The following is a 26,019-nucleotide window of genomic DNA, read 5'->3' on the forward strand; positions in this document are numbered from 1 at the left end:
CAGCGGTACGGCGCATCGAAAAGCTACTGCTTACCATCCGCAGACCAACGGGCTGACGGAAAGGCTTAATAAGACCATTGCAGACATGCTGGCGATGTATGTCGACGCCCAACACAAGACTTGGGATGCTATCCTACCATATGTGACATTCGCGTACAATACGGCAGTCCAAGAGACGGAACGCTTCACGCCGTTTCGCCTAGTTTACGGCAGGGAAGTTCGGACGATGCTGGACGCAATGCTCCCTTGCGAAACAGATACCGAGCTTTCTACCGACGCCGAGCACTTTGCCCAAGATTCTGAGCAAGCACACGCCAACTAGCACGCCTCCACATCGCCCCGCAACAGGACAAGGATTCACGCCGGTGCAACCTCCGCCACAAACAAGCTTCCTACAACACCGGGGACCAGGTGTGGGTGTGGACTCTTGTTCGACGCCTTGGCCTATCAGAAAAGCTGATTTGCCGTTACTTCGGACCATATAAAATCTTGCGGCGCCTCAGCGACGTTAACTATGAGGTGCTCCCAGATGGCCCAGAGCAGAGAGGCCGTCGGCTACCTCGTCCAGAGACAGTTCATGTCCTACGCATGAAGCCGTATTTTACGCCGTAACTGAAAGACGGCATCTGCAAACTTTTTTTTTTCGTTTGCTTTTGTCCACCTGTGTGCACGTGTGCAGTGTGCGTCACGCTTAAGGCGGGAGGAATGCCAGGGGGCGCTCGGAGCGAAGGACTTTGAAGTGGCGCTCGGAGAAAAAGGACGAAATGAATCGGCTCCGGACTCGCAGGACGTACTTAAAGCTTGGACCGTGTAATTCCACCTGAACCGGCTCTGATAACCTAGCCCTAGTCGCCAATACCGTGACAATATTTTAAACAGTCCGTGTGTTTTCAGATTAAATACGGCGTGCGCTCTCTGCAGCAGATTCTAAAGCTTGTGAAATTGCAAGATTGACACGAAAGGCGGGTGAAGGTGAGCGTACGTCGAACCACCTTATTCTTTTAACAACGCCCTCAACACTGCCTATTCCGCCCTTCACAGGGGTACATGACAGTACGCCAACTGTTTTTTTTATCTTACCTCTTCATGTCCTACTAGCATAAGAAGCACTATGATTTGACAATTGGGTTATCTGAAGACAAAACTTCATTTGCTTGGGGAGTCATGCTAGCATTTGAAACTTTTTTCATAGGAAAGGTAGACGTTTTTTATTTGCACTAAAAGCGTTCTGCTCAGAAAGGTACTTAAATTTCTGAACAGAACAAAACGTTGGGCAAAGTTCCGGCTGGCATTGTGTCTTTGTTGAAGCAAACTTCACAACTGTGCAAGAGAAAGACAAAGTATGGCACGTGTCCTGTCTCTCCCTACCATTCCTTCGCAATGTTTGAACCTGAAAATCACGACAACAAAACCAGCATTGATTTCTTCAAGCTTAACATCATTTGCTCTGTAGCGAATACATTGGTAGCACACAGAGTAAACCTTTATATTGGGGGGGGGGAGGGGGTTGGTCATAATAGTTCCATGAATTTGTGTACTCTTTCACTCAAAAAATGAAGGTCACCATGGCTTTAGGATTCGAAAATTTATTTCTAAGTTGGGGCAGGGTATGCAAGTGGCCCTTTAGTCCGGTCCCTGGGCTCTCCCACCCACATTGTTGAATGTATCCCGGCATAAGCAACATCGTCCGGTTCTGAGTTACAGCGACGACTCCTTTCGTTGAACCAATGCCATCTAGTACAGGGTCCACTACTCGCACCACGATTTTCACGCGCACAAATTATGTCTCAGTGGTTGGAACTAAGACATATCCTGGGAAGTGTCCCGGCCGGTCGCAATGTCCACACGACTAGCAGAGAGGCGCCATAGGTATAGCTGGTTCTGAAATTCGGTGGTGCAGCCTGTCACGGAGGTGTTGTTGAGGCTTTTGTTCAATGGTAGAATGAAGCGCTCCACCAGGTTCTCTCCGAGTTTGTACTGAAAGGAAAAGAGAAGAAACATTTATTGAGATATAATTATCAGAAGCTAGGAAGGGAGAGAGAGAGAGAGAGAGAGAGAGAGAGAGAGAGAAAAACTTTATTGTCGGGAGTAGTCTTAGTGGAAGAGCCAAGTGGCCGTTAGCTGGTGGCTTGTGGCGACTTCTTCAGCGCGATTTGCGGCGCCCAATCGTATATCAGGGCTCGCGTTACGCAGCACTTCCTCCCATGATTCAAGTGAGGAAGCTTCTATGAGAGCCTTGGGAGGCGGGTTCTCTGAGCAATCCCACAGGATATTATTAAGGTCGGCTTTCTCTCCGCATTTAGTGCATGATGAGCTTATGCTGTCCGCAAATATGTCTGAGTAAACCGCAGGGTTGGAGAAGGAGTTCGTTTGTAGTTTCCTCCAAACAATTTCTTGTTGTCTTGTTAGTGATTTGTGTGGTGGTGGGTATACTCTCCTAGAGAGTTTGAAGTGTTGTGTAAGGTCGCTGTATGTGAGGAAGCCTTCCATTTTAAGTTCCTCGGCATTAGGTCTCACCGCTCTCTCTTATGTCTCTTAGCACCGCCGCGGTGGCGCAGTGTTTAAGATGCCCGACTGCTGTACCGAAGAGCCCGGGTTCGAACCCGACTGCCTGCGCCTGCGTTTCGACATATGCACAGACATATGCTGTTCTAAGTACTCATTTCTATGGCGTGAAACATTTTATGAAGTAAACGAATATTGCTGCGAACGTTTCAAATCTTAATAGTTGCTTTAACAGTCGCCAGCACGCAGCCTTCCCACTCTGTGTAAAGCACGGAACAATTTTGTATTTTTTTTTTGTTTCTTCATGCTCGTTGTCGCGAGGTGCTGCTATACTGTTTCTTTGTCGCACAAGATGCACCGAGACGTATCTCGAATGATCCCAGGCTCTCACGCCCGCTTCCACAATGGTCCAGATTGCTCTGGTCATCTTTTGCGTTTTTATCTAGATTCTTCTTCGCAGACTTTAAATTGAGCGCGAATTAGTGCTACAAGAATGAGGTTATTTATGGCGTTAATTATGATGTTAGTTTTTTTTTTTTTTTGCAGGCGTTATTCAAGCCAATAAAATGTTTAATTTCAGTACTAGTACACATGTCTGTTCATTTGTAGCCATCGGCCTGGTCACCACCACATGATATCTGCTGGAGGTGCTGACTGAGGTCAACGCACGTAGAATCCCGAAGATGACCGAATAGAAACCGCCCATGGCTTTCTTCGAGCCCCGTGAACTGCTGCGTCGAAAGACGGCCTGACGAAGATTCGGAAGACTGGTTCAATCTGTTTGAACGCGCAGCAACGTTCAACACCAGGAACGACGAAGCAAGTCTACTTTGCTCTCCAGGGGTCTGAGAATCTGATTTGAGAATCATGAGGCTCATTTTAAGTTGTTTGGGACACCGTATCACGAAAGAAGAAAGAGCCAAGTGTCTCCTTCAATCAAGCATTCAGCGCCCAAATAAGCCCCTCTTGGCTTAAGTTGATGTGATGAAGCGCCTATTTCGTCGCGCCGACCCTAACGTGACAGAAGCGCAGAAAATTAATTTTGTTTATGCGGGCCGTTCGAGTTAATTTTTACGGGGCTTGTCAGATATCAGCCAAAACCCGCGGCCGAATATGAAAGCGATGCGTCCACGATCAAAAGCCGATGAACATCCGTATGCGCCGCTACAATCGACAGCTCTACCCGGCCTGCGCAAGCCACCACGGCAGCGAATCTGCAGGTGAAGAGAACCTTCGAGACCTTATATGCTGTTTTTCCGAGGATTGTGCCGGTTGCTGCCATCGCCGTAAAAGCCCAAGTACCGATACTCTCGGACATCGTGCGATGTGCAGCATGCGCTCGGTGCAACGCCGACAGGGTCGAATGCTTCTCATGAACGAAGGATGCGGCCGCATTATGCCGTCCTGCGATCCATGGAGACCCTCCAAGCCGCACTGGACGCGAGCAAGCTCCTCATGACCGCCGCTCCTTCGCTCCCGCCAAGACTACGAGCAACGCCAAAGTCCCAGGAAATGTGAAACCTGGAGGACTTGCAACAAGCGGCCGCACTGCTTCCACTGTCGCGAGGCAGGCCACATTCTCCGACGCTTCCCATACAGGCGAGTTGGCCTGCGCGGTTTCACCGTCGAAGCCTCCCCACCCGCAGCTACCTTGTGGACACATTTCAAGTTGTTCAGTTTTCTAATGCTATTTCGAACCCAGTTGTTACCTGTGGTGGTCCCAGGGGTCTATTTTAGAGCCACTCTTTTAATATTAACCTCCTAATGATCTCACTAACTCTACTTCCATACTCTATGCTGATGATGCGACTATGTTTTCCAATGATATCGATATTTGTAACCTTGCAGCTAAACTAGGCGAAGAGCTTTATAAAATTGGACTGCGATGTGAGAAAAATTTGCTTCAGATAAATCCTCTGAACGATACCTTCGGTAAGCAACCAGTCCTCTTTTCATCGATGTTCATTTGTAATTTTTCGCCCACTCTTAGAATTATTACGCACCTCACACTCATTTCATCACTCACTCAAGAGCTACTTAGTACGTCATCATAATGCGTATTGTCATATCTGATTCTAGTACATGTGATATATTATGCCCTTTTGAGATAAATTTGGCTTCATGACATTTTTACATTATAGTTTGTCTTATGCCAATCAAGACATCATTTTTTATTCAATAAGGATCTTATTCTGGGCTAGTTAATTGGTTCAAAAAAATTAACACAGCGCAAAGAACACGGACTAAAGAAGAAGACAAGGTACAAGACGGGACGGGTGCTGTCCCGTCTTGTATGTTGTCTTCTTTTTGTTTGTAGTTTCTTCATGCTGTGTTAATTTTTTAAAATCATTTTCATCTTCGAATCTTTCCCTTTCATATTTCACCATCTTTGCCAATGGTATTGATAACTGTGTTATTACTGTTGACATTTACTTTGTATACTTCTCTATGTACATGTTAACAACGAATTTTCTTCATAAATGTTTTGCATTTTTATTTTGTACAAGAAAGTCCTTTCTGGGCACTTCGTGCCTCTTTTGTTTTCCTGCCTCTCATTTGAATTCTCACTGATACATTCACTCAGAGGAGGTTCCCCTGACTCTTAATACCTTGTGACCTCCTTCTGTAGAATTTTATTGTGTGCCACATGCAGCGCATGAAGAAACACAAACATCAGTCGAACAGAGTATCTGCAAAGGAAGCCGCAAACAGGGGCCGGTATGCTCTTGCTTAGTACCCTAAAGGCGAACGTTAAGCGATGATACGCGCTAAATGTTTGGGTACATTTTTATTTTCTGTAACGATGCCTTGGTGATATGCAACGCACAAGACACAACAGGCTATTTGCCTATGATCATGGAATACTAATATTCGAATTTCTTTTCGCGCACCATTCAGTGTCAACAGTCGACTAGTTGCTATGAATACAAGTGGAGTAAAAGCAATATGAATCGCCTAAAAACTGCGATATAATCGTTACTCTGCTGCTTTAATTCGCCGCAACGCTACAATTAGCCAGAACATGAATGCTGTCACTGAGTAAGCCTAATATAGGACGTTTGTAGGCCAGTTGATAGGCTATCGTAAGGAACAAAAACACAGAAATCACAGGAGAGTCAAGAAGACAACACAGGGCGATGCAGATTGCCATCTTCCTGAATGTGATGGCGGCAAGCTTTTCTTCTTTTCATCAAAATCATCAATAAGCGTTAATGGAATCAAAACGGTTGTTCACATCATCTTGGATTCACTGACTGCCTCACGGGGACACTACTTTGACCATCGCTGCCTTCAAATGCCCTCGAAATTCTTGTAGCGCTTGCTCGACGACGTTCGTGGCCACGTACTAATCACACTCGTTAACACCGCAGGTGAGATTTGACTACTATTTTTGCCTTCATGACGCTATTTCTGCTATCTTTATGCTAATGCCTAATTTATGAAAGAGAGTGAGCACAGCGCTTGTAGCCTTTTAATGCTGACATCAAATGTCTAAAGGGCTGTAGTTGTTCTGGCCATTATCATTTGGGCCGTGAATATTGTGGGATTACGATGGTACTGGCACCTCGATGGGAGTGAAACGTGAAAAATTGCTTATTAAGAAATATGCCGTTCAAGATTGGCTTCTCAATTGGATAACGACAATGCTTCTGTTCACTGGTCGCTATTACTGAAAAACCTGAAGTTTTGCAACCGATCAAAGACTCCGAGTAGACTCCATTTACCAAAAGCTAGATGAGCTCTTCGACTTTGAAGTCTGAAGTTTAAACACTGAAAATTTAATGGATGAAGGTAAGCCGTCATTACATACTCTCCCTGGAAACTGTGACTCTATTCCACTCTGTCTACTGCTCGACACGAAACCTTTCAGGTTCAGGTTCTACTGCTAGAGAGGAGCCTCTCAGGTCAGAGGCATGAAGACTACAAGCATCAATAGTCAAGAAACTACAGCCTTACTCTAATACATCTGAGCAATACAGGAGGTTATCCAACTTCGACATACATGGCCTCTTCGCAAAACCAGACAAGAATAACACGGAAGTGTAGAAATACTGAAGCAAACAGCTCTAAATCAGCTTCTCAATTGATGAGGTGGTGGCAGTTTATCGTCTGCCACCACATTAGAATTGGCCTGCAACAGTTCTGGTAAGCTTTTCAGCAGTCAATGCTCAAAATGACTGGATAAATTCTCGATCGAAACTCGCCCCTTGCCTCCAAGCAATGAACACTAGAACTTCGTCTTTCCTGAGAACCTATCAAAAGAAAACAAAGAGATTTTCTAGACTTCTCGCTCTGCGACAAAAGCAAATACCTAAGCATTTATGTGGCTGAAGAATAGCCTCATTTAGCAAGGAAGGCGACTCACCCATCCGTATATGGTAATTATTCGACCCAGCTTGGCTTATGCTATGTTTTTCTTCCACGTATTCTAGATTTCACGTCTTCAGATATGCTTTTGCTCCGCAATCTTTCACTTTCCGAGACACATTTTTTACTGCCACTGAAAGCTCTTTTACAATACTTCATGCCAACATCAGGAGTTTACAGAAAGAAGGGACGAATTCTGGGTTGTCGTCATCGCATTCAAGATTTGACTGCGATAGTTATTTTACAAATGCTTTCCCAGCAGTTTTTGTTCCTAGGATATAATAACGCTTTCCTTACTCGTGCCTCGGGCCAAGGAGGTAGAATAGCGCTGTTTATTAAGGACCGCTGGATCTCGGCGCCCACTTCGATCACTTTCACTATTGCAGAATTTGCTAGTCCGCTTTCACAGAGGTTTTTTTGACGTCGCCTTGATTGTTTTATCCGCCACCGAGACAAAATAAGGCTTTTTAATCGATGAAATGAGCAAGGTTAAGTTTCCACCTGGCCTTATATGCATGATCAGTGGCACTAAAATCGGCCTGTTAAATGAAGAAAGAGCTGACACTTGAATATTTAAACAATCTTGCCGATGCCGAAATCGCAGCCATAATCAATCTTCCTATGCGGGAACATTTGGAAATAAATTGAACCGCATGAGTCTATGCCTTTTAAATGCAAAAGTATTAATGGGGTGTCTCGGTGGGGCCATACTGTGGACACAGAATGTGAATGCAAACTGTGGGAGTAAACATTTGAAAGAACTGCAGAGGCTGCATTGGAGAAATACGAAAGCCTGGCTGGTGCTGATGCACAGGGCACATAGCACGCCCCTCGTATAGCTTTTTGCTACTAATGCCAGGGCTCGTGCAGCAGAGGAAATTTCCGTTGCCTGGCTCTCGTTCGTTACAGTGCTCTTGACAAGTGATACAGCGCCGCACCACACGAGTGGCGCTCTCATAGCCACGGGACATTGTAATGGAACTTGACTGTCATGGGACCTTCTAATGAGCTACTGCCATTTTAGCATACATTTGTTACCATGACTCTGTACGTTTTGTGACCCACAAGTTACGACTTTTCTATGACTAAACAAATTATTTTCGATGTCTTTACTGATGACTGCTAGATCATGACACGGTTATGACTCATGAGAAACTACAGTGACTGAAACGACCATAACAATAACATGACATGCCGTTGGGGTGATGCAGTGGTAAGACGCCCGACTACTGTGCCGGAGTACCCGGGTTCGATCCCGACCTCGGCGGCTGCGTTTCGATGGAGGCGAAGCGAAGAGGCGTCCGTGTGCTGTGCGATGTCAGCGCACGTTAAAGATCCCCAGGTGGTCGACATTACTCCGTACCCCTCCACTACGGCTCCTCTTTCTCTCTATCCGCTTTCACTCCCACCTTCCTCCCTTCCCTTACGGCGCGGTTCAGGTGTCCACAGAAAGAAGTGTGACAGATACTGCGCCTTTCCCTTCCTGTGAACCAATTATTATTAATATTATTATTATTATTATGTACATTTCATGCATATTCAGACATAACTACTAATTCCACCATCTGATGCGTTACATTTTTTTTAGACTTTTTGCAGACAAGTTTGGTACCAGCAGAGCACCGTAAGGCTTTCGCCGTAAATACTGAACGCAAAAAGTGACACCATATGTACCTTAGTGCGGTGCTGTAGTATGTCGTAACGAGAAACGAGAAGCCGTAGTGGTGTGTCGTAACTAGAAACCGCTCGTACGGCGTACCGTTATGTCGTAACGAGAAACAAATAGTGTGCCCGAGTTGTACGTCCTAACGAGAAACAGGCCGCGTTGAGTTCAGATCCGTCATACCCCAGTCTCATCTAGGCCTCCTTTCTCCTAGCACCGCCGCGGTGGCGCAGTGTTTAAGATGCCCGAATGCTGTACCGAAGAGCCCGGGTTCGAAACCGACTGCCGGCGCCTGCGTTTCGACGAAGGCAAACTGAAGGGCATCCTTGTACTGTGTGATATCAGTGCACGTTGGAGATTGGTCCAAATTATTTGGTGGTTGTATTTGGTTGGTGGTCCAAATTATTTTATAGAACATCACTACAACACCTTTCTCTTTTCGCTTTCACTCCCATCTTTCTCGCTGCCCTCCGGCGCGGTTTAGGCGTCCAATGAAAAATGTATGGCGGATACGGCGCCTTTCCTCTCCTGTGAACCAATTATTATTTTAATGCGTAAGCACTAGGTGGCGATCTGCGGAAAGCCTGTTCCCGGAGTTTGTAGTCCCGATCGGCTGCTGTGAACTAAAAAGAAATAAACGAAAAAGAACAATTGTATACTAACGACGACGAAAGAATCTCAGCAGGGAAATCGTGTGGTCGAATTGGAGTTATTAGCTAATTATTCATAGTAAAAAAAAAACAAACAGACATCGAATTACCCACGCGAGCTAATATCGACGTCCAAATAGACGTGACGTCACGCAACCAGAAGATTATGAGTGTCAACATCAATCAAAAAGAGTCTAATTGTCAATTATTTAACGAACATATATTTAGGGCACAAGAGGGCAAGCAGGAGCAAGCAAATGTGTAAGTAGAGACAGGTATGAGGTGACGCCACCTCGGCGACGTTGCCGTAGTGACCGCCGGCAGCGACGCCATGGCGTAACGCTAGAAACGGTGACATAGCTTAGCATGGCGCCCAGGCAACATGGTGTAGCATGTCTGGGCGCTTTGGGAGAGGAGGCGCACTGGTACAAAAAACGGTGTCGTGTTGGCCTAGTGTATAATGTAAGGTTACGCCATGTGGGGATTACAGCCCAGATTATACACAACGTCATCAACGACGCAGCTGCTATCAAAATTTCCGGAGTGTGAAATCTCTACAAGAGGCACATGATATACCCTGGGCAGCAGCAACGCTCAGGCTTACTCATTTCTGCAGTGCTCTGGGAGTTCTTCCTGCTACAACGCAGGACAGCTGTCCACAGAGAGTGACCTACCAATTAGAAATCAAATGTAGGCTATGTACAAAACCTTGATAATCATGAGAATGATAAGTAATAATTGTATAAATAATAATTGTGATAAGCAATTGAACTGACTTTACTATTTTAGTCCTTGATACATTCAAATTGTGCGCCAATCCCTTACTATGCCCTTTTTGTCTTTACTTCCGGTTGCGTGATATCACATCCTTGACGTCACATTAGTTCCCTTCTTGTTTACCCATTTTAGACATTGGTACTCTCGAATTCCGCACCAATCCGTTACTATCCCCTTTTTTGGTTCTACTTCCGGTTGTGTGACGTCACATCCTCTATGTCACATTATTTCATATCTTGTTTACTCGTTTTAGTGTTTGGTACTTTCAAATTGCGCCCCAACCCCTTTATATGCCATTTTTGGCTCTACTTCCGGTTTCGTGGCGTCACATCTTTAACGTCACCCTAATTCATTGACTTAATTACCTATTTTAGTTTTTAGTACTTTCAAATTCCGCGTCAATTCCTTCCTATGCCCTTTTTTGGCTCTACTTTAGGTTGCGTGACGTCGCATCCTTGACGTCACCTTAATTGCCTGATTCAATTAACTATTAAGTTTTTGATACATCTTGAGGTCACCCTAACTAACTCAGTTAATTAACTATTTTAGTACTTGATACATTCAAATGTGGCGCCAAGCCATTCGCTAATGAGGCCACTTTCACCTTTACTTTTACATTTTGTGCTTCATTATTCAGCTAATTAACTTATTTGCCTAATCATTTTTTTTTCGAACACAACATTACGTCACCCTCTATTGATTTACACCACTCATTAACCTCTACCACTTCTCAATTACACACAACTGCTACGGACACGATTTTGCGGACACGTTCTGCGGACGCGGTCTGCGAACAGAAATCTGTGAACAAAGAGAAGTAACGCTTTCTCATTAATAACGCTTACCAAAACTTCGCGACAGCGCTATTGCTTTCAGGATCTCCCAATGCAGTTTCTGCTGCGACCTCTAAGTTTATGTGGAGCAGAAAATATAGGAGCATTGCGTCGTTGGTTGCCGCGTTTTTCCTCCTGTAGGGACTAGTGTAAAAAATTTAGACAAAAATATCTGAAGTCATCACGGAAAGTAACCAAGTGAGCTGGTACACGTTTCTTTACAAAACAGTACGCAGAGTACTGGCTGCGGCTGTGTCTATATCCCGTTGTCTTACATTTTCTTTTGCGAAATCATCGACCGAACTCGGTTTGACGCTGCGATAGTGATCTTTTGTTTCTAATACTTCTAAATGTTACCTCTATGAGTCCTTTGCTGAAACCTTCATGCAGCTGTCGACTTCCTATAGGAAAGTAATTACCTTGAAGTAAAGATAGGTTGGTTGTCTATGGATTACTAACACTATTACTTTCGGCTGTTGCAGAGAGGAAACTAGCTTGAGCACGATGAAGGATTTTGCCAAGGAATCTTTATTTAAGGGAAATTTACAGGTCAGCCCGCATTAGATCAAATGCATTACTTAGGTCAGAAAGTCGTAATACTTCCCGGAAGTTCTTGGCGTCCGTAAAAAAAAATCCAGCGAACGCGTGGGAAGTTAATAGGCTACGTGGATGCATATGCCAGAAAGTATCTGAAACTGTACCCCACAACTCTGATGCGTTAACTATATCATGTGTTGATTAATTCAATACATTTATCGGCTGCCGGTCAGACTATGCTTTCGCCAGGTTCCAGTCAACTATAATACAGCGTGACTCCCGTGCTAACTCCGCATGTTTACCACCTTGCATGGTCGACGATCTTCGCCGTATTCTTTCTGGTTTTAGCAAGCGAATGTCTGCTGGTTGTGATGGAATTTCTGTTGATGTACAAAGCAGACTGTCTAAATCATGTTTTGTTCGTGAATATAAATGGCATTATCTCCGCAGAAAGAGTACCTGAAGGCTGAATCAAGCTTGCGCTTCCTCTAAAACAACACATTTCCTTGGTGATATTGAGACTCATGATGTGTTCTCCTGTAGCGCTTGTTCAAATCTCAGATAAAAGATCAGAATAGCAGCATTAACCGGAACAAATTTATATGTGGATAGGTTTATGATGTTTCGAAGGCATTCGATTGATGTGTTATCTGATAAACTTCATAAGTATTGCGTTTAAGGACATTTCATATTTGTGGACTATCTTGCTAAGCGCTCTCAACTCGCTGCAGTAGGTAAGTATAAAACTTATTTACAACCAAGGTCTGGTGTTTCGCAGAGATCTAGATTGGCGTCTATATTACTTAACACATATGTCAATCGGACACACTCTCGAGCTAGTTGGTGTTGGTCCATGGTTGACAGTGCTTAACTGTTCGGACAGAGGAAAGAACACATAAACCATTGTGTCGTCTTTTATGTGTTCTTTTCTATTTCCGGGGGGTAAACTGTTCTTTTCTCTGTCCGTGTGATTACGCGCTGTCAACATGGATATATGTCAATGACTTGCGCAATGCCTGTAAACATTGCATTGGTATTCCATTATGTCGATGCACTCCTGGTTGCTGCACAGAGGGGTTACGTGACTTTTTTATCATTCGTTCAGCACAACATTGAGCAAGTCACGGAGTAGTTCCGCAAAAACTTATTCATAGTTAGCCATAGAAAAACGAAATTATTAATGTTTTTACATTTATCCTAAGCCAATTTCACCTCAGTTACCAATATTTCTTCACTACCCGAACTGTGTAAAATGTAAATGTTCTCCGATTATCTCTGTTTCAATGATCAAATCTCTTTGGCTCAGACATGTTCTAGAACAGCCACTTGAAAATTGTTCTGAACTCCGGAAAGTCGCTTGCTTGTTGTATCCTTTTGAGATACTCTATCCTGTCTATATTCGTTAAACTTGTGTACACACTAACCTACAGCGTGTTCCGGTACGGTATATATTGATTGAATTTTATGCAGACTTTTAGTGAATGTAGGTCAACTGTATGGTAAAATCAGCCCTTTAATCGATGGTATGCGACGAGATCAGGATTGAAGTATTTCAAATTTCTACTGACGAAAAACTTTATCCATTTGTTCATCAAAACTCTTCTACCTAGCAATATCTGGGTGAAAGTTCTTCGCATGCTTACGTCCTGTTCGAAATCTTCGCACTCGAGAATGTTTTTTACTGCCTAAAGAACTCACCAGATATCGCAAACACATTCAGAAGTTTTACAGTAAATGTGATTGGGGCGTCCCAGCAGTGGATCCGTCAGAGACAAATGGCACTAGGTGGAGCAGCTTCTTAATGAACCCAATAACTTTATACAGACTGTATACAAGATAGAAGAGGTGATACAAGAGTCAAGCCGGATTTGCTTCCCCAAGGGAGCAACAATCAGAGACGAATGGCAACTGGCTGCGATCGGCCGCGCCAACCACTTAAACAGAAAAACAAGAGACTCCGCATCCTCGCAGTCGAGCTGGCGCCTCTTGCACCAGGTCCAAAGCAGCCGCTGCTGCCAAAGCTCGGCCAACGCGAATGCTCTATCGCAAGGAATAACTTCAGCAAAAGAAAGTAGGGAGCCGTCCCGCGCTCCAAAAATGAGCCGAGTGCATGCCCATTTCCACAAGACAAAATAAAAACACAATCACTGTAACTTTTCTCGAAAACCTTCGCGAAGCTCGCCAGATGCCCGCTACACGTATGCAGCGCGACGAGAGCTTGGCCCCTCTCGCGTGTTTTATGGCCTCCGGCCGCTCCCACACGGGTGTCACGAAATCAGCGCACATTTCTATAAAGCCGGCGCAGCGCGAAGCCGCGCAGCGCCGTATCGAAGGTTCGATGACTTTCGAGAAAAGCCTCATTCCGCGCGCGAGGAGGGCGCGTGGCCTGGTGCGAATCGGCTTCACCCTCCCTCTCATCGCGGGGCGATGACGGTGACTCACCAGGCTGGAAGATGCGAGTCTTGTCTGGAAGCTTCGGCGGCACCTAACCAATGACGACACGGGGCTCGGCGGGAGGAAAAGGGAGTGCTTCAACGAGCGAAGATAAGTGTGTGTGCGCGTCAGCTTTGGCGCGCTGGAACAGACAGACGCTGCACGCCCTATTTATGGAGGGGGCGTCGCTTGTGTGTGTCAGTCATTGGTTTAGCTAGTATTGCGGTGTGTTCGCAAGTGCTACGGCTCGACTCCCGGAGTTCCCCCGCTGCTGGCAGGCCTACAGACCTGCGAGGAAGCGGCTGTCGTCTTACATGGCGGCCACATCGTGACTCTCGAGGCGTCGGTCTGCAACAGTGCCCGGTGAACAATTTGGTGTTTGCTTATTTGACTCTCTCGTGTATAGTTTTGTGTTGTAAAGCCTCTGTGTTATTGAATACCTCTTTTGTCGACTGCTTAGCGTTGCTTTTCTGTGAACCTCTCGTCTGTACAGTTTAAGTGTTCTTGTGTACGCTGTTTCGTCTCTTGCTGTGCATAAAAATAGTATTTGTTCGTTACTCCTGACTCTATCCCTTACTGTGGCTTGAACCGGCGAAAGCTGGTCACCAAACTGCCACCCCTTCTGTCACTACAAGGTAGTTGAATTTCGGCTGAGCTTACAGCGCAAGTGGAGGGCATCTCCTTTGCGACCGGAACAGCTACCTCCACTCACTCTAAGGGTATCTGGAAGTGTGCGCACAATTAAGGGCGCATCGGTTATAAACTTATAATTAACGGGTGACAATTATTCTGGCCTCCGCGATATGACGTTTGGTGCAATCGAGCTCAGAGGACGGAGAACGAGTTGGAAGAGTTTACGAAAAGGTCGTGAACTGTGTAACATCAGAGCGATAGCGAGAGGTGCCGCACGAAAGCGGTTATGAAAGTCCATAGAGCAGTGCTATGCATTGACATTTGGGCAGTTCAAAGCGAGAATGAATCTTAAGAAGATTATTGCGTTAGGCCGAGAGAAGGGTCGAAAAGGAGCTGAACTGCGATAATTGGTGGACCAAAAGAAAAGGAGGTTCGAGAAGAGGCTGAGAAAGAAAGAGAGAGGCAAAGAGAAGAGGGAGAGAATGGTAGAGGAAGCGGGCAGAAAAGGAGAGAAAATGAAACAAGCGTAGGCTTGAGAAAGAAAACGAATTCTTAAAAGAGAGAGAAGCTTCTGAAGAAGCTGGCTGAGGTTCAGCATTTAAAGGGTATCGCCGAACCTCTGGAGGGTACCTTTCCCTATATTAGGAGGTATATGTAAACGAGTGATTCGATGATAGTCACATGTGGTATGGAAATTATCTCCAGAAGTAAGAGCAAGGTTGCGGAACAGCCCGTTCCTCCAATATAAATTTCACAAAGAGAGGACTTAACTTTAGCTAACATTTCTCAGTTAAGTGGGAATGTGCCCTCCAAAACGACAGGCTGCACAGAAGCTGCAAAGGTAGTTGTTGAGCAAGAGGGCTCATACATGTGCCCTTCGCCTGGAGATGAAGAGCAGGATTCTAGCTCCAAATTGGATTTTACCATATTTGAGTGGACGACTGACCGGAAGGAAGAGCTGTTAAATAGCAGTGTGCACGAAAGCTCAGATGGAGCTGAAACTAAAAGCAGCAATTTTTCCGAAATTCAAGAACCGGTTTCGAGTGACGGCTCGACTACCGAGGAGGTTCTTCTGGCCGAGGAAGATGAGGAACCCTTTTTCTCAAGGGAGAGCGGCAGTGCAGATCCTAAACTAGAGGATTCAGAAATGGAGGAAATCGAGGGCTGCACTGCAATGAAAGAGTTGAAGGAAAATTTTCATGAACAAGAATAATTAGGAGAATGAGTCTCCAGTAGAAAATATGCCCTGCTCTAAGAACGTACGACTGAATGTCGTAAAGAAAAGAAAGAAAATTGAACGAATTAAGGGAGAGCAAAGTGGTTCACAACGAGATGCTCCATCAAGAGAACAATTCTCTCATAATGACAGTGAAAGCGGAACAAATGTGTCACAGCTAGCAGCGTGAAAGAAAGTGAAAATGAAAACAAAAGAATTCAGCCCTGTCAAGGCAGCTGTGCAGACTGGGGAGCGTCCCGTAGAAAAACAAGGCAGAAGCGGCTGAAGGACAGGATTCGCAAGCGCAAATAGAATAAGAATAAGAATAATGATTATTTAGCATCTTGAGGATGTTGGCTGCGCCGGCAAAACGCAAGTAGAAAGGCTTGACGAGGTTAATGCACCCTACAGAGGCATTGCAGTGGTACTTAGCATAATATCCCTTTTACAAACAAGAACAAAGATAAAACAACCGATTTTTCAGACTGTTTATTTAATTGATGCGGGAGAGTGTAGGTCAGCATTTGGTAACCATAATTTGTTCGGATCTTAGGCACAAGCCATTTGGGTGTCGTTCGTGTAGTGTATATTGACTCTTTGCGTTGCATCCTGACAGCTTTATCATCAAGCTTTGTTATTGTGATCAGCGATTTCATACCGCCGCAAGAGTAAAGGTTCGTATAATTGTGGCAAGCGGATAATTCGAAGTTCATTGAACATTGGTTCAACGTGTCCAAGTCGGGGAGCATTCATAACATTTCGAACGGCTTTCTTTTGAAAGAGGTTTAAGCGATTAATATTAGTAAAAGTCGTGGTACCCCACACCAAAAAGCAATACTTATCAACAGAAGAAAACAAAGCATTATATAATATTTCCTTAATACGCTTCGGCGTAAAATATTTCAGTGGACACAAGATACCGGCAGCCTTTGACAGCTTATTCACCACCATATCAACATGATCATTCCAACTCAAATTCTCGTTGAAAATAACGCCCAAGCTTTTTACCGCCGAGGCCATTTTGATGCGTGACGCACCGGTCTTTAAACAGATTCGTGGCAAGCTTGTTAACTTGTTTCGAGGCCTGAACAACACAGCTTTCTTTTTTTCAGTGTTTATGTTTAAACGATTGTTTTGAGACCATTCTAGAAGCGACTGTAGGCATTTTGAGGCTTGTTTCTCAAGATCTATCAATTGGAAAGCTCTGAAAAATAAACTGGGGTCGTCAGCATAAATCACAAATGTTGCTAGATTACTTATAAGGAACAAAGTCATTGACGTAAAGAAGAAACGGCAATGGTCCCAAGATACTACCTTGCGAAAAACCAGAAACCAGTGTTCGACATCTGATGCGTTATTGTTTATTTTTATTTGTTGTGATCGAAAACTTAAATAAGACTGTAATATATGAAGCAACTGTCCGCGGAAACCGTAGTGTTCGAGTTTAGCCAGCATTATTTTGTGACTAATGCGATTTTTTTTTTTAATATGGACAAGATAGTCAAAGTAGCCGAGGAGTTCTATACAGATCTCTACAGTAGCCAAAGTAGTCAGGACAGTAGCCAAAGTAGTCAGGACCGTAATGAGATTGGCGGTAGGGAAAAACAGTCAGACGTTCCACCAGTGACGAAGGACGAGGTCAAGAAAGCACTGGAAACTATGAAAAGGGGGAAATCAGCTGGAGAGGATCAGATAACTACAGATTTGCTGAAGGACGGGGGGGATATCGTGCTAGAAAAACTGGCCACCCTGTATACGCAGTGCCTGGTGTCATCGACGGTACCGGAACCATGGAAGAACGCAAACATTATCCTCATTCACAAGAGAGGGGACTCTAAGGACCTTAAAAATTACAGACCAATCAGCTTACTGTCTGTTACGTATAAGGTATTTACTAAGGTAATCACTAATAGAATCAGGACAACCTTAGACTGCAATCAAGCAAAGGATCAAGCAGGGTTTCGGAAACGGTACTCTACTATCGATCATATTCATACCATCAATCAGGTGATAGAAAAATGCTCGGAATATAACCAGCCCTTATACATAGCATTCATTGATTACGAAAAAGCATTTGACTCAGTTGAAACCTCGGCGGTGATGCAGGCATTGCGAAATCAGGGGGTAGACGAGCCGTACGTGAAAGTGCTGGAAGATATATATAGTGGCTGCACAGCAACCATAGTTCTGCATAAAGAAAGTAACAAAATTCCCATAAAGAAAGGTGTTAGGCAAGGAGACACAATCTCCCCAGTACTATTCACAGCTTGTTTAGAGGAAGTATTCAGAGACTTGGAATGGGAGCAGTTAGGGATAAGGGTAGATGGAGAATACCTCAGTAATCTGCGATTTTCTGATGACATTGCCTTGCTAAGCAACTCGGGGGATGAACTGCAAATAATGATTGATGACCTAGACAGGAAAAGTAGAAAGGTAGGCTTGAAAATCAATATGCAGAAGACTAAGGTAATGTTCAACAGCCTCGGGAAGGAACAGCAGTTTACATTAGGTAGCGAAATACTGGAAATAGTAGGCGAATATGTCTACTTAGGACAGGTAGTAACCGCAGATCCGGACCATGAAAAGGAAATAACAAGAATAAGATTGGGATGGAGCGCATTTGGCAAGCACTCGCAGATTATGACTAGCAGCTTACCGGTATCGCTTAAGAGGAAAGTATACAACAGTTGCATCTTGCCTGTACTCACCTATGGGGCTGAAACGTGGAGGCTAACCAAGAGAGTTCTACTTAAGTTGAGCACAACCCAGAGGGCTATGGAACGAAAAATGGTAGGGGTAACATTAAGAGATAGAAAGCGTGCAGAGTGGGTCAGAGAAATAACTCAAGTTACCGACATTCTAGTGGAAATTAAGAAGAAGAAATGGACATGGGCAGGACATGTAGTGCGAAGAGAGGATAACCGATGGTCGCTGAGGGTAACAAATTGGATTCCAAGGGAAGGAAAGCGTAGCAGGGGGCGGCAGAAAGTTAGGTGGGCGGATGAGATTAAGAAGTTCGCAGGGGTCAAGTGGATGCAGCTAGCACAGAACCGGGTTAAGTGGAGAAATATGGGAGAGGCCTTCGCCCTGCAGTGGGTGTAATCAGGCTGATGATGATGAATGCGATCGAATACTTGTGAAAAATCAATGGATATGCCAAGAGTTTGAAGTTCGTGCTCAATAGACTAAACCTAGCTCTTTTTGTGTTAGCAATGCAGTTTCTGTTGAAACATTATTATTTCTAAAACCATGCTGACTGGACGTTATTATATTGTATTTCTCACAAAAACGTAATATCTGTGTGAACAAGGTCTTTTCAAAGCACTTTGAGAAAACAGGTAAAATAGGTATGAGATGGTAATTTGACAGAGCAGCCTACACCGAGACAAAATGAGACGACCGACTGGAAACAGCACTTGGCATACTAGCACAAGCCTTATACTGGTCGCACGAAAGACAAGGGCCAAATTTCTGATCAGGGAGCAGAATTGAGTAAGAGTGGAGACAGAAGAAAGAACAAACCACGATTGAAAAAGCTCTACAGTAAAAGGAAAAAGAGGTGAACTCGCGAAAGGAAGAAAGGACAGCATTTAGTAAAAAAGAAAACTTGCTTACCTGAAAGGTGGAGAGGAACTAATACGTTCGAAGGAAGAGGTGCAACACGGGTGTGGAAATATAGGCGAAAGCGTGCCTCGAGTTTGACGGCTTCTCATTGACAAAAATAGACTGTGCGTTTCTGTGTTGCTTATTTTCAGGTGTACCCTGACAACAGTGGGTTGTTGTCTTTGTGAACATCATGGCAGTGATGTGTGAAGTTTAAAATTAGTCATTGGAGTTTGTGAAACTTAGATTATTGATACGCATTATGTTTGCATTTGCTCCATGACGTTTGTGAGCGCGTGAACGTGCACGCGATGTTCATGTGTATTGAGAATATTGTAGTACAATATTAGGCCGGAGCGGCGCGAAGCTGCTCGGCGCCGCATCGAAGGTTCGACGACTTTCGGAAAACTCCTCCTTCCACGCGCGAGGGCCTGGTACGTATTGGCTTCACTTCTGATCGCTGGGCGATGATGGTGACTCACCAGGCAGGATGATGCGAGTCTTCTCTGGAAGAGGCTGGAAAAGACTGACGCCGCGCGCCCTATTTATGGAGGTCGCGTCACTTGTGTCAGCTCGTATTGCGGCGCAAGTGCTACGGCTCGACCCCCGAGGTTCACCCACCTGCTGCTGGCAGACATGGAGGAAGGAAACAACTTAGGAGAGGCCCTGACGTCATTTTTTTTTTTTTTGAAGCCGGCGCGGCCCCTCCGCGACGCTGAAACGTCTCTCCTCCTCCTTTACCCCCCGCATTCTCTTTCTCCGCGACGCTCACGTACCTAGGGCCCTTAGCAACGCTGTTGCTAGTGGCCCGAGTTTTCATAGCAACAGCGTCGCCGTTGCTAATGGCCCGACCTGGCTAACCCTAAATTCGGACGTCACTTCCGCACACACTTTCTCGAATGCATTGGGAATGGCAAGGGCCTCTCCTAAGTTGTTTCCTTCCTCCATGCCCACAGACCTGCGAGGAAGCGGCTCTCGTCTTACATGGCGGCCACATCGTGACTCTCGAGGCGTCGGTCTGCATTAGTGTCCGGTGAACAATTTGGTGTTTGTTTATTTGACTCTCTCGTGTAGAGGTTTGTGTTGTGAAGCCTCTGTTTTATTAAGTACCTGTTTAGTCGACTGCTTAGCGTTACTTTTGTGTGAACCTCTCGTCTGTACAGTTTAAGGATTCGTGTGTATTCCTCTCTTGCTGTGCATAATGTTTGTATTTGTTCGTTACTCCTGACTCTGACCCTTACTCTGGCTTGAACCGGCGACAGCTGTTCACCAAACGGCCACCCAATCTGTCATTAAAAGGTAGTTGAATTCCAGCTCAGCTTGCCAGGCAAGTTGAGGTCATCTGTTTTGCGACCGAAACAGCTACCCCCCCTCCCTCTAAGGGTCTCTGGGAGTGTGCGCACCATTAAGGGCGCATCGTTAATAAACTTATAATTATTAACGGGTGACAACGGGCAACAGGAGAGCCGTAGACCGCGCTAATGAGGGTCCGAGACGAGGCAAAAGGAGCGCTTCTCCCGTCTCCAGTAGCAAAAGGAAAGTAAACACTGAGGGGTGTCCGAAGGAAGAGCTCGCGTTTTAGAGCTAATGCTCCCCTTCTAGGAAGCAGAAAGCGACACGCCGTTCAACACTAAGCCACCCAATGAGAAATGCCCCCAAAACACGAGTAAAGATATACATCAAAACATGCATAAAAGTCCGGCAGAGAAACTGGCACTGACAATCCAACAAGCGCTGAGGCCGAACAGAGCACAGGACTTACAATTACGTTGCACAAGTGCCTAACCAAATAACTTAAGAAATCTTATCGCTTAACGCTCGTAATACATCGAAATTGTTCCTGGTTAAATACCGCTTTAAGTACTATTACCTCGTCAGGGTCATGTGGTCTTCCCGCACTAGCGCTCCCTTTTTGTTTTTGAACTTAGAATAATTCCTCGTTTCCGCTGTGTCGGTCTTTGCGACAGTGCATACAATGTATGTTATCTGCTGCCGGGTGCTGCCACTAAACCCTCTCGTGCTTCGGCAGACCGAGCCTTCAAGAAAGTAGTAAAATAAACGATATTATTAAATATCTCCTTGTTTCGTCCACACTGTTATTTTTTTCCTCGCGGTAATATGCACTTAAACGTTTACTTCATCGTTTTCCCCACCATCATACTATCCACTCCGCGACCGTTATCATTGCGTTCAAGTTGCTAATGTTTCCACCTAGCCGCTTTGTGAATGTTGGTAGATAGACACGTCTGATCCATATACTAAGCATCCATTGTCAGCGCTTCTGTGGGTTGTCTCCTTGCCTTTGTCATGTCGTTTCTGTGGTTTTGTTCCTCACGATTTAATTAGCTCCTGATATATCAACGTTCACTCACACTCACGTGACCTAAACCCCACTTTGAAATCAAAGCCATCCCTCGGCTTTTAAAAGCAGAACTGATGCGAAAACAAAATTCAAAATACACATTATTTCGTGTTCGCAGGATGATGACACGTGGTGATCCAGGTACAGTAATTAAGCATCATCAACAAGACGAACAACGCCTCGAAAAGTTTCTTTATGATCCTTAGTGCCCTGCCAATTTGTCTAAGCTTTCGTTTAACAATCCCGTTCCAGGTTTAAGTATCGACTCTGTAATCACAACGTCAATTAATATAAACCAATTTTATTTTGTGCTTGCTGTCCCATTATACAGTTAAGCTAAAACGTTTTTCGCAAAAAAAAAAAGAGAGTTTTGTGCTGCATTTTATGGTTTTTTTCTCCGCTGAACAAGGTTATCATACTAAAAAATGGCAGAAATAAACTCAACCGGCACTGTTTACAAGAAAACGCGAACAAGCGGCTCTTTCCTCCGAACAAATTCCGCTGTTCTCCGTAATTGGCCGGGACCATCTTGACGTTCTTGGTATGCCATGCCGGCGCCGGCGCTGTTGCTTCAGGTGACTCGACAGCTCGATTTAAAATGTTCTCGATCATTCGAACAATATAAAATACCTTGCACATTTACCGTACACGTTCGAGCAACCAGCAGTTTAAAAAGAGAAAAAAAATACGTGCTACGAAAGACGCTGTCGAGTGCGTCGACAGCGAAAGTGAAGTGAGCACATTTGCGCGATTCGGAAGTCTACTCCGAGTGCGAAAAGCGCACGAGGTGGCCCGCCTTAACAACTGCCCTTTATACATTAAATCACATTTCAATAGCAACAAATGGAATAGGTAATTATGTGGTGCAATCCTAGTCCACGGCGCGTTTATACAACTTTCGCGTGTAGCTCAATGGCGCAACGACAAAATCACGCTTACTGCAGCTGCTGCCCCTCCCGTCTTTGCAGCTTAGTTTGCGTGATGCGCTGTTTAACGTAATGCCGAAAATTATCCGGCCACAGCCGCGTCATGAAATCAAACAATTTCACAGCACCTGCAGCGTCTGATGAAGAGAGCTTACCGGAACGGTGCCGGCAGCGAGCGCGGCGGACGGGCGCTCTAGCTGAGCGCATGCACTTCCTTGTAATCGCTAGGCCTATATTATTCCGCATCAGCGCCACAGCAGACGACACCTGGGGATTGCGCAGCGCTGTAGTAAACGGGCTACTAATAGAACTGCCTACTGTAAATTACGTTGTCTCACAACGAAAGTAAAACACTTAGCGGAGCAGGTTGGTGCATAGCTGTCAAAAATTTTAAGCGCAACAGATACGACACACAGACAAGATAGGACAGGACTTGCGCTACTTGCAACACTACTTGCAAGTGTTGCAAGTAGCGCAAGTCCTCTCCTATCTTGTCTGTGTGTCGTATCTGTTGCTCTTAAAAAATTTCTCACAACGAAATGAAGGTATAATTAATTGCGACGCCGCCTTACCAGAGGAGCTAAAGTATAAAAGATCAGATTAGCCGCTATTCACTATCGACTGCTGCTACACAGCAGTGAAGGGACGCTTGTGTCGTAGTTATCATACAAGCATCTCGGTACGGGTCAGCGATCAACAATTAGGGTTAATTTTTTACAGTCCGTTATTTGTGGTGTTATTATTTACGATAAGAATAAATTTGAGCACACTTTCTTGACTCTCGCACTTCCACGGACAGCTTGTGGGAGGAACGGCCAGCTCGGCATATGAAGGCTGTGATGCCTTCGGACATGCTGCACTATAAATTACTATTGCAAATGGAGCTTCGTTCTACCGATAATGCATTTCCTTTGCTCTATACCTAATTCGTAATTGTTGACGTAGCCGAGAACGTCAGAGAGCTGCGTAACAACAGTGAGCCCAGGGCCGGATTAGGAAAAATAGGGGCCCTGAGCTAATACGTATGCAGGCCCTTTTTCCGTATATTGACCCTCACCCCTGTCGCCTGGTACGTTCCTGGAAATGTGCCATGTTTCATTTTAAATCCACCAATATAAAATGAAACCCACCAAATTAAAAAGAACGAAGTGCGGTCAACGGGATCCATGCAACAGCAACGCATTATCATTAATTAGTTATACAGCGCAAAAAACACAACGCGACTCTCGGAAAGCGCAACGCGTGTCAGTGCTTAGCAGAGCGCCAAACGCCAGGAAAGACCCACGTAGGCCGAAACACAGTTTGCGGGGCAGCGCGCTGCGCTCGCCGCCTCCTCTTTCATTCACGCTGTACACAAGCCGTCAGACGGCTTTTCGTTCGCAGCACTTTTTTAATGCTAACGCATTAAAGGAAACTAGGCTGAGTTAGCTTCCTACAGTTGAGCTGGGTACTCTGGCAGCGACTATACTCCGTTTCATACATCAGGTGCAACGCAGCGAAAGCTACGCAAGTAGTCCGCAAGAAAAAAAAAATTAGGCGTGCCACTGCGCGATCGTTTTGTAACCTAGTGGTTTCTACGGAAACGGGCTCTATTCTAAGCATACACGTTCGCAATAACGTGCTTCGTGTGCCTGGACACCTTCGCCACGGCCGCTCGATGGAAGCGCACCTAGAGCGCTTCCATCGAGCGGCCGTGCCTTTGCAGTACGGATCTGATAGAAAAACTCCGCCCCGAAGAACCATTTTCTCAAAACATTGCAATGGTTCAACGCTGCTGAACCAAATATTGAGCGATAGCATTAGCTGCGGGTAACAGAGTTCTTCTTCTTTGTTTCTTCTTCCTCAGCTCACATATAAAGCCCCGCTTTAACCAAGCCGTATGAATGTGTCTTAGTGGCCTATAGGGGTAACGTGAATGCCAAGGTCTTAGTAGGCTGATTCTGACATAACCGTCCCATGTGAAACGAGAGATCCAAGTTGACAGCTCCTGCCAGCCCACACCCTAGTGTTACGTGGGGTGTGACGTCACAGCGTCACGTGGGCAAGATGTACTTGGTAACCACCATGCTACGCTGAAGGCTCACCTAGAGTATTATTGCTTTCGCAATAAAAACAAATGCGCAGAGCGGAGGGCACATCTAGCAGGGTTGCGGAGCAGCGAAAACGTGAGACGAAAAAAACAACATACAAAACATACAAATTCACCAAATTCGATCCTATCTCCCTAAAAAATGTGCTGTTTATGAATTTGATGGCAAATATAAGATGTATTAAGCTTGCAGAGAAAGCAACTATTATTTCCTCTCGTCAAAAGCAGCCACTGTTTTTCATCGCGGATGCGGAGAGCGCAAACAAGAGCTTTGGCCGTATTGCACTTGACGTATGAAACGGATTATAGGAAATATAAACACCCCTTAATTAGTGCCCTGAGAGGGTAATATTGTCACGGGGCCGCTTTTGCCGATTAGCAACCTTCCCTCAGAAGTTGCCACTTCTAGTTTTCCCGACGGTGCGAGTGGACCCGCGTCTGGCTGACATTTGTACGTGTGTACGAAGAAAACTGGCGAGGGAAAAGCGACCGAGAATAATCGTAAAGCATCCCGGACGCTTCAGTCAGGTACGCGTCAATGGCACGGAGCCGTTCACCACACTGCGGTTTTCGTGCATCGGCACTAAATTCCGGCAGAACTATTCGACGGTAATCGCAGTTTCGCTACAGGTGACCAGCCTTCCCACAGTGGTACCACAGCGAAAGACGATCCTGAGTGCGCCAAACATCGCTTTTGCGTGGACGCACCTTAGGCGGTCGAGCGGGAGGTTGAGACGGGCGTATGCAGAGGCCTCATGGTGCTGACTTGGAGGTAGGCATGCAGGCATGGCATACATGTAGGCATGGTATACATGTCGCTAGAAGTTTCGTTGCCCAAGGATCCATATGCTAAGCAGATTAGAATAAATGGGCCCCCATCTCCTACTGTCCGAGGTGAGGCACTGGGCTGCAGCTCCCTTAGCCCCCCCCCCCCCCCCCCCCCCCCACACACACACATTTCTTAATCCAACGCTGCAAGTTCGGTATCCTTGGCTAAACGTAGCGACAGTGAAGCCAGCCATGCAAAAACGGTATTAACCTAATTTGGTACAGGAACAATGACAGAACGGCACAGGACTTCGGTCGCGCTGATGTAATTGGAACACAAAGTAGCCGTAACCGTTGCCAAGATTCTATTATCGTCATCGCCATCATCCGTACAAAACACAGCTCATTTTAAAGGCAATGTTGTTTTGATGTTGTATTTTTGTGATACAGACCCATGCGCTGAAAGTTTCTTATCCTCTGGGAAACTATAAAGCACCATGTCGCCTGGACCACCGATGTTCTCCCAACGGAAAGCCGTACTGATGCCAGTGGTCGCTTCACGCACTCACAAGAATGTTTGTTTTTAATGACATGAATCAAATAGTTTTCGAACGACGTTAATTTTACAAATGAGCAAAAGTGGCTCGCTAGTCGGA

General features: G+C 45.3%; 1 protein-coding gene across 1 annotated transcript in view; it reads right to left on the reverse strand.

Moving 5' to 3' along the window:
* Positions 1 to 1,674: 1,674 nt before the first annotated feature.
* The window catches only part of LOC146177842 (glucoside xylosyltransferase 1-like), a 63,261-nt gene continuing 38,916 nt past the window's right edge, over positions 1,675 to 26,019 (reverse strand). Inside the window, exon 5 of the mRNA XM_084581694.1 lies at positions 1,675 to 1,977. Coding sequence (XP_084437820.1) covers positions 1,801 to 1,977 — 177 coding nt within the window. The 3' untranslated portion in view covers positions 1,675 to 1,800. The remainder of the gene's footprint in view (positions 1,978 to 26,019) is intronic.

The sequence above is a fragment of the Amblyomma maculatum genome, chromosome 10 (assembly GCF_055883805.1).
Source record: "Amblyomma maculatum isolate TAMU_Amacu chromosome 10, ASM5588380v1, whole genome shotgun sequence".
Lineage (NCBI taxonomy): Eukaryota > Metazoa > Arthropoda > Arachnida > Ixodida > Ixodidae > Amblyomma > Amblyomma maculatum.